A 9,789-nucleotide genomic window follows, 5' to 3' on the forward strand; every position below is an offset into this window, starting at 1 on the left:
TCCAGTCCATGCCATTCACAGATCTGGACTTCTAGGACACGAATCACACGTAAAGTTTCCAACTTTACGTGTGGATATGCACCAATATGGATTTTAGGGCTCAAAATGTCTCAAAAGGGTAGATCTAAGGTGAACAAGCAACATGGGGCCATAAAGCTAACAGATCTGAGCTCCTGGAGCTCAATCTTGCCTAGATCTAAGGGCTAATCAGCCTATTACGAAGTAATTTGCACATACAAACTTGGGGTTTGGCTCAAGAATGACTTACATGAAGTTATAAGCATAGAAACAGGGGAAAAACGGGTTATACCTCAAAGGAATTGCTGAAAGAGTGCAAAGATGCCTGGATTCCTTTCCTTCCTCTTGATCTACTTCCCCTTCTTCCTCAAAACCTTCAAGAACACACACAATAGCCTCAAACTCTCAAGGAACAAGCTTAGAACGAGGGTTTGGAGCTTCTGGGGAGAGAATGGGGGCTGGCCTGGGCGGATAAGTCCTTTAAATAGGGTGCAAACCCCTGAAACTTAGGGTTTCATCCAACAGCTGTGACTCGCCGAGGCCAGGATATGGACTCGCCGAGTCGCCAACTTAAACGTGTCTCGGGTCCCACATCCACTCGGCGAGTCGGACCTATGACTCGCCGAGTCCAAGGCTAAAAGAAAGAAAATACTCAAATAACATTTACGTACCAGGAACTGGGTGCTACATAGTGCCTCAAATGTTGCACCTCTAATGGAGTCACAAACACCATGAGCAACAAGATGACTCAGGAGAGGGAGGAGAAGCACCAAAAACATCCAAAAACCCTTAGAGATCACTTTAGCCATATTTTTGGGAGCCTTAGGGGTCTTTATATACTTATGTGGGTTGCTAGGGTTTCAGGTGAAACCCTAATTCCCTGCTTAGGCCTTAAGCAACCCATGGAGTTCCCTAGAAAGCCCTTGGACGAAAAATGAGCTCAAACTTGCAAAGTGGAGGCTAGGGTTTAACAATGATACTTTGGAGGTGATGGAGGCTGAGGGTGGGGGAAACCCTATCCATCGCTTCCTTTAAATTGGGCCTTAAGCCTGTAAATTAAGTTTTAGCTCATCTATCGTTGCCACGTCGTGGCACACATGCTGTCACGTCATGATGACCTTTAATGAAATACACGCTTCATGCTGATTGCCACGTCGTGGTGATCCCTTCACCATGTCGTGACCAATCTCAAATCTCAAATTTATTAAGTTAAAAATTCATACCAGAAACCTGGCGTTACAGGTCTACGTCTGGTTATTTTGTTTTCCTTGGAGAAAACCTCATTTCATAGTCTTCCAAAAGACAATGACACATTTTCGTTCTAATGTGTAATCTGAATATCCTGAAATTGCTAACGTCGTGTATGACACATGCAAGATCCATAATCTATTTCTTGAATTACATTGCTCTCTCACAAGGCGACCATTATATAACGTAATAGCATAAATGTAATTTTTCTTTCATGCAACTTGGTGCAACATCAAATTACTAAGCATATCGAAATGGATATCCCATTTTGTTTAAGAAAAAGTTGTTCCTGGTGAAGTTCACGTTCTACATGTTTCCTATAGTGACAAAATCATAGATATCGTTACTAAAGTTTTACCGAAAGTATTTCACAAAACTAGGTGGAAGCTGGTAGCTTGAGGTTGTGACTTTTATTTGTTATATGAATATTTGACAAAGGCAGGTGAAAACTTTTGAAATATGCAAAATTACATAAAATAACAATTAAAAGAGATTATGTCAATCTTATTAAGGGTAATTTTTGAAATTGATTAAAAACGCCCAATAGTTTTTCCTTAAACGCTACATGAAGTAGCTTTTAGATTTTTATTGTTTTTATTTTAACTAAAATCTCAAAACTCGTACTCTCAATAAAACATTTTGTTTAAATCGTGTTTTTTTAACTATAATCTAAAAGCTCATAATCTTAATAAAACATTTTGTTTAAATCGAGTTGTTTTTTTTTTTTTTAACAGAAAACTAGTAGCTCCAAAAAAAAAAAAAAAAAAAACCTGTTGTCAAACATACGACTTCTTGCACAGCCTCAACATCCCGCTTCCTAAAGCTACTACAGCAGGGGACCATTAGGACTTATCTATTAGATATATTTAAAATCTCATGTATTTATCTAGCTAGGATAGTTAGATCAGGATTCTCCTTTGATACTTATCTATTACACTTATATATTGTACCATGGGACCATGCAAAAATAATGGAGAAAAGTAATTACACTTTGGTTTGAAAATATATTATAATCAATTGTCGACATATGAGAAGGTTGACATTATGTCGTAAGCGCTGCCATCACCCTTTTGTTTCTTTTAACTTATAAATCCCGACTTTTAGGAACCACCACTTTCTGTAATGACAAAGTTCTCATCAAGTGGTAAAGTTTAGAGGTTTTCATCCAATAGCTTTCTGAGTAAGGATTTCTTTTCGGCTTTTATGATGTTTTTCTGCACAATTCTAGTTCCAACCTGTTTTTTATCCAAAAATATTTGTGTTCTTGCTTTTGGATATTTTCAAAATGAAATCAATCTCTGTCTCATGAATTCGTCGATTTCTATTTGGGTTTCTTGCGCAAAGTGAATGGAACATGAACTCAATGTTCAAAGTTCTTGAAGCTGTTCTAATATTTCTAATTCAAAGCTTTGAATCTTGCTTCGCTAACTTCAAGAGCTCATAAAATGCTCCAGTTTTGAATCACGAAACGTCATTTTCGCCAATCATAAACAAGAACATAAAGTGATCAGGTTAATTATTGGTTCATGAAAGCATATGAAAGTCTTGAGACGATTAAAACTAAAGAAAGAATATTAAAAATTTAACTTTATGCATTGGTTCACGATTTAGTAGCAACCATCTTCATATAAAATCTTGAATGATGCAATTTGAGTTCATAATCTAATCCCGGATATTTTAATTTTTTTTTTTTCCAGAACCATGTCACTTGGTGTCCAAGGTTTTGTGTTCTTGTTAGCTATAGTCTTATTAGCAATATGTGCTCAAAATTCTCAAGCTCGTGTAACACATGAAAACAGGGTGAAATCAAAGGTGTATTTAACACCCAAAATACCTCAACATCCGGGTTCCGTTTCAAATAAAACTTACTATAATATAGAGTTCCCAAAAGGTCATATTGCTATAAAGAGTTTCAATGCCGAGTTTGTCGATGAAGAAGGGAATCCTATTTCCCTTCAAGAAACGTATCTCCACCATTGGGCTGTAGTAAGATACTACCAACGAAAGGGTAATAAAGAACCAAAATATAACAGTAATCTAGGACTCCACCAATCAGATTTGGTTGTTGCTAGGAACGCTGGAGTATGCAATGGTGGTCTTTCCCAATTTTTTGGTTTGGGATCTGAAACACGAAAGACAGATACACATGTCCCTGATCCTTATGGAATCGAAGTGGGTAATCCACTTGAAGCTCCTGCTGGATATGAAGAGAAATGGATGCTTAATGTTCATGCAATCGACACTCGGGATGCAGTAGATGCTATGGGTTGTGCTGAATGCAGGTATGATTATGTAATTCAAACTTGAACGCATTTATAAGCGTTTGAGATTTTTATATATTATGGGTTTTGTGTAATGGATTTGGTGATGGTGATGCAGATGTAGTTTGTATAATGTGACTGAGGATAAAGATGGTCAGCCTTTCAAACCAAACTACGTGGGAGGTTTTTTCTGTTGCTACGATGGAACACAATGCAAAGTGAAAAATGGGGTTAAAAGTGTGAAGAGAAACATTTACATGAAGTATACTGTTGAGTGGGTTGATTGGAGTGACTCCATTGTACCCGTTAAAATCTATATATTTGATGTGACTGATAGTTGGCAGAAGACAAGAATCCATGATTGCTTGGTAATTTAATTAGCTCATTATGACTTCACCTTTTGACATGAAACTTGTCTAAAATTTGGCACATTTATTGGATCTTTTCGTGTTTTCCTACAGCTAGAGTATGATGTCGAACAATGTGCCACTGGAGTTGCAACTAATGATTGCATAAGTGCGAGAAGATCACATACAAGCATCCCAACTTCTGGTGATGTGGTGTATGGTGTTGCACACCTACACAATGGTGGGATAGGTTCTGTACTATATGGGGAGGTGAATATTTCAGTTTTTGAGTAAGGTGTTGTTTCTTTTATTGGCCTGGGTATATATATGGAGTCAAAGCTTTGGGTTTTAATTTATTCAGGATGGACGGGTTATTTGCTCTTCTAGAGCTATATATGGGGAAGGAAATGAGGCAGGAGATGAAGCTGGTTACATGGTAGGAATGACCACATGTTACCCTAAACCAGGGTCTATAAAGATAGCAAAAGATGAAGTTTTAACTTTGGAGTCTAGTTACAGCAGTAAAAAGAGCCATATAGGAGTCACGGGGTTCTTTTACATTCTTGTTGCGGAATCTTAGAGTCTTCTATGATGTTGAGTTCTCCATATCCACTATGATCTCTACCCTTTATTCATTAGGGATTTTGCAAAGGATTGCTCACTTGATGTGGGAGAATAAGTAACATTAACTTGAAAGAATACTGTAATATCAATGGAACGGAGAATTATAAAACTTTAGCTATTTACAAATTTTACATGATATATAACATTTTTAATTCCCGCCATTTAAGTTGGTTTAGTTTCAAGGTTGATACTAGTGTATTTTTAACTATATATGCGAAAGCATTGTATACCAAATTGGTTGGCACCGGTTTATTTTTTTTTGACCATTTTAAGAACCGAAGACCAGACCGGCTGCTTGTAAATGGCCCCGGTTTGTGTGGTTATCAGGATTGGTTTCAGTAACAACTTACAACACCACAATAGGACTGATTTATGAATTCTCACAAAACACCCCAAAAAGCCCAATTCATTATCTCATTTACTGTGACATGGAGACTTATTCTTTTTCTAATGCAGACCTAGCAATAACATATAAAAATTTCTGAATTTGGTTAAATTCCTATTTTTGATCATTATTCAAAATCTTGTAAATTTTTTACTCCTAGATTAGGATTCCAATTAATTTTGTTAACTTAGCCAATCGAAGACTTTTTATAGCCAAAGATGTTGACATATTTATAAAATCATAAATTCAAAACCAAACTACTAAATGTCTATCGACATTCCAAAAAATTCAAAAACAAATATAATAATGTAACAAAGTATGTAATGTTGCAACTTAATCATCTGTAGAAATATTCCGTTTTCTGTTACTGTTTCTCTGCTTATCGCCTCTTTAATATTTGTAGATAAAACCAAAACCAAGCAATTATTAAATTTCACATATAATATGATAAAAAAACTATGAAGTTATTACCTATAACAATGTCTTTCATTGAAGTAGCCGTTATACGAAAAAAATCGCTTCTACATTCGTAGATGTTTGTCTACATCAAGAATCTCAAAAAAACAAATGTGTAACGACTTTAAAGATGATGACTCAATTTTTGTTTTAATTTTGCTTTATTTAGAAAAATCAACAATTTGTTTTTGAATCTCAAAGTCTTCATGTTCGGCATCTCTCAAGATCACGAAGAAAGCTAACTTCATATTTTAAAAAAAACACATAATTTGTCGGAAATTTTGAACATCTTATATGTGGAATTCCACATAGTAGGACAATCAGGACATAAAAACATTTTTGATGTGACTCAACAATCTTTAAAGTACCTTTCAAATTTAATTACTCTTTATGACAATTTTGTAATATATATCGAACTTCCTTTTGGGAATAGTGAATATGATACTTATTCCGTTTTAAAACTTTTTTCACAATGAGGTTTGAGATATGAGCCATACATATTATACGAAAATATTTCACACCATCGTAGTGATTGTGTTGGGTTTCATTAAAAACTCGACCGCCTTATCATTAGTATACACATTATCAAATGTCATTGTCATAATGTTTTTAATCCCCAAACCATCTATGCTCTCTAACAAATCACGACTCGTATCCTTGTCCCTATGACTAACTATGTTTCTAAAGTTAATAATATGTTTATGCACTATACAATTGTCATCTATGAAATGAGTTGTAACAACCATGTAGTTTACCCTTTGACATGATGATGTGCAAGTAGCCTAGTAACTTATTATTTCTCTATGCAATATTTACCAACATCCCTACACATTTTGTGATGTGATAGCAAAGAAAACTTCCTATTTAAAGCAATATCATGTTCAACAAATGTCTCATTTTCTAATAATTTGAAACAAAATTTCACTAACAATGAACGAGTTTGATATAACGTTTTTTTTATCCTAGCCTTATCATGTTTTCAGGTTTGCACATGACCTTCCCCACCAACTTATTTTTATACTGAATGTACTTTGTTCTTTCATGGCAACATTCATTGGTTCTTGTCACACTTAGGGTAATGTTTTTTAAGTCTATAAGTTCCATTTCATTGTAGATTGACTTTAAGTATCATGGCGCAATACTTACTTTAACGACCCGGATCTTCTATACATATATTCTATGGAAAATATCAGAGTTTTACATATAATGCGGAAAACAAATTAAACCTTCTACTTCCCAGGATAAATTATTGGTGTATACTATCATTAACCAAAAATATAGTTTCTACATTACCGTTTATGTGAGAAGATCACAATTTGAATGTAATGGGGAAATAATAATAGTATTGTAGTCTTGTATTATAGTAACTACTGTTGTACTAACTACCTTAAACCAATTGTTATTTAAGGTAGAATGTGATATGATTGCACCATACTATCGACTAATAACACGATGATGAAAGACGTCGGAAGAATTGACATTTGACACCCGTAGACTTGCAAGTCCCACTGTAGCGAACAACAAGGTGTAGGATAGTCAATCCAGTACAAATCTATACACAAATTCACGCTCTCCATCCAGGAGACTCTGGCTACAAATCGAGCCATGGCAGTGATGCCATGCCTCGAAATAATGGTTCACATTTATGTTATAGTATTCTTGTATATGTATTGTATGTACTAGTGTAATGTATGTTCTCTCTGTCTAGTATGTAGTATGTTTTCTTTGTTTCTCATCATAGTATGTTCTCTTGTAAAGTGTATTGTATTGTATGTATTGTTTCTCGTTATAGTATTCTTTATCTGTTTCTCGTTATAGTATTCTCTATCTGTTTCTCGTTATAGTATGTATTGACTCATGTATGAACTGACTCTTTGTATGTTTCATTGTACTAGTAGTAATGAGTAGTGTCTTCCTAAACTATACCTATTATAGTTTACTAGTAAAGTTGTTTGTAATAACTGAGTGTATTGAACTGAGATAAAAGATTTTATGTCTATGCATATATACATAATATACAACTAAGGATCAAATGACACTCGGACAAACAACAGGATACTCTAAGTCCACAACCAAACAAGGAACAGGAAGTAAAGAGAGTTATCAGTCCTAAGTCCTTCAAACCTTACTTATATAACTATGTATGCATTTGACATGGTTTTGACAATATATAAGTTTAAAAGAGTTAAAAGAAAAGGTTTGTCATGTAAGAGCAAGTTTGATAAAGAGTTTAACATGTAAAAGAGTTAGATAAACATTTTGAAGTAGTTTGTTTGATAAAACAGCTAAAAGTATAGCAAATCCATTGTTTGATAGTTATTAATCACATGTGATTGATATAATAACTATTACGTTTCAACTTGTATCCCCCTCCATAAAAGCATTTAAAATATTTTAAAAGATAGATTAAGGGGTATGAACTCACCTGTAGTGAGTGATACGGAAGTATGTTTGGAAATAGGATGTAGAGTGTCAGGTGAAACCTTGAGCACACAAAGATCCTAATAAACATATAATGACATGTATCTGCATTTGATTTGTGTATAAACAACTAATTATAAGGGATAACACCCTAATAGACTAGGAAAGTCTTAGATTGAAGGGATACAATCACGTATGACTGCATAACTAGGGTGTATGGCCACCCTAAAGAGTTTACGGTCCAAATGGCATGACCATAAGTGTTTACGATCAAGATGGTTCACGGTCCTATGTGTTCACGGTCCATGTGTTCACGGTCTAATGACCTTAAGATCATGGAGTTAACGGTCTAAGGAGATCCAACCATAAACTCATCAAATCTTGCATAAATGATGGTTTTCAAGGGCTTCATTCAAAGGCATCGGATTCTAGGGACCATGCTTAGCCTTAGGAAGGGTTTAGGGTCTCTAATGCACCTTTCATTAGAGTTTACGGTCTAAGGAGATGCTCTTAGACCGTAAACACCTTGTTCTTTGCTAAAAGTGATGTTTTCAAGGTGTTTAACTAGTGATTCAAGCATATATTAAGCTAAGGGTGGTGTACTTACTTATTAGAAGCTTGTAAGCGTGATTAGGATCCAAGACACACTAGTGTGTATTCTTGGTGTTCTTCGTGAAATGAAGAACACTTGAAGATCTATCAAAATGAAGAGATTTCATGGATGAAATCATGCATAACCACTAGATAAAGAGATGTAACAACAAATCAAAGGAAAGAATTCTTACATTTTTGGAAGATCAAGATGAAGATCTTATGATACTTGAGAGAGAATTCAGTTTACTAGTCTTGTAATGGAGAGAAATGATCAAAATGATCATGTAATATACATATATAGGGAGTTTACGGTCACCATGACCGTAAGCTCCAATCTTCCTGACCATAAGCTCCTTTTAAGGAGGTTTACGGTGTCACACCCCAAAACCGGAACGGCGGAAACGTTCGGGGGTGGAGGACGTCATGTCAAGTATCACGAGATATGTATATGGTAAGCAAGTAATGAACAACCATTTCATTTAGAAAGAAAGTGTTTACAATGTATGTGTTCACAAAACATAGAAGTCATAAACAAATAACAAAACAAGACTTGAAGCTATAATGCTCCATCTTCTGAAGTCCCAGCACGAGCACCTGTCTAATAGTCTCCTAAGAATACAAGTTATTTGAAAGAGTTGATCAGCAATTAAGCTGGTGAGTTCATAAGATTTTAGTGATGTGAGTAAGCTGTAAAAATATGGTTGAAAATGTATATGTAAAGTGCTGTAAGCTGTAAGGTGTTGTTTTGTAAAGTTTTCCTGTTCCTCTAGAAAATCATATATTTCCTACTTAAAATGGGAGTTGGGTAAAATGACACTACAAGCCTTTCTATGCGTAATAAGTGGGTACAAGTTATATATACTTGGAGTAAACAAACAATCGATTATGCGCATCTGCCCTCAACCTACAACCCGACGGGGTACAGTAATAAGGCGGATAGCACATATTCCATTGGTTGTTAGATCGTTGTCATATATAACCTTGGTGTATTCACTTGTTACTCATGGAGTTATTTGTAGTGGTTCCTTTATATCTAATGGAGAGTTCCTTTTAAGAAAACCTATATTTCTTATAATAAAATATTGACTATGGTGATTACTTTTATAATAGCTTTGTTTATACTGCTATATATATAATTTGATATCGGGTTGATAGTAGATTGGGTGACCTCGGTGTAAGCCCACATCCAACGGGAACAGGACGTACAGCGAAGAGCACACATCCTACTAGTTGTTGGATACTAGTCTTATATATAAGCATGGTGTATAAACTAAGGTATTATAGAGTTAACTCACTTAAAGTCTTTAAAACTGTACTGGCTTAATAAAATGGATTAAGCCCTTAACTGGAAAATCGCTAGTTTTGTATACCAAAAGTACTGACTTTGAAACGAAAGTTTTGTACTAGAAAAATTGTGCATTGACCCTGTGTCCTA

The 9,789-nt window shown here is 35.0% G+C and overlaps 1 protein-coding gene across 1 annotated transcript; it reads left to right on the plus strand.

The window, feature by feature from the left end:
• Nucleotides 1-2,299: 2,299 nt before the first annotated feature.
• Nucleotides 2,300-4,659, plus strand: LOC145102678 (uncharacterized). The gene is made up of 5 exons (XM_079040133.1): nucleotides 2,300-2,446; nucleotides 2,964-3,548; nucleotides 3,646-3,895; nucleotides 3,989-4,144; nucleotides 4,236-4,659. The coding sequence occupies exons 2-5, from the start codon at nucleotides 2,968-2,970 to the stop codon at nucleotides 4,452-4,454; spliced, it is 1,206 nt and encodes a 401-aa protein (XP_078896259.1). The 5' UTR covers nucleotides 2,300-2,446; nucleotides 2,964-2,967; the 3' UTR covers nucleotides 4,455-4,659.
• Nucleotides 4,660-9,789: the final 5,130 nt, after the last annotated feature.

This window comes from Lactuca serriola, chromosome 4, assembly GCF_051521515.1.
Source record: "Lactuca serriola cultivar US96UC23 chromosome 4, Lser_US96UC23_V15, whole genome shotgun sequence".
In the NCBI taxonomy this organism is placed as follows: domain Eukaryota; kingdom Viridiplantae; phylum Streptophyta; class Magnoliopsida; order Asterales; family Asteraceae; genus Lactuca; species Lactuca serriola.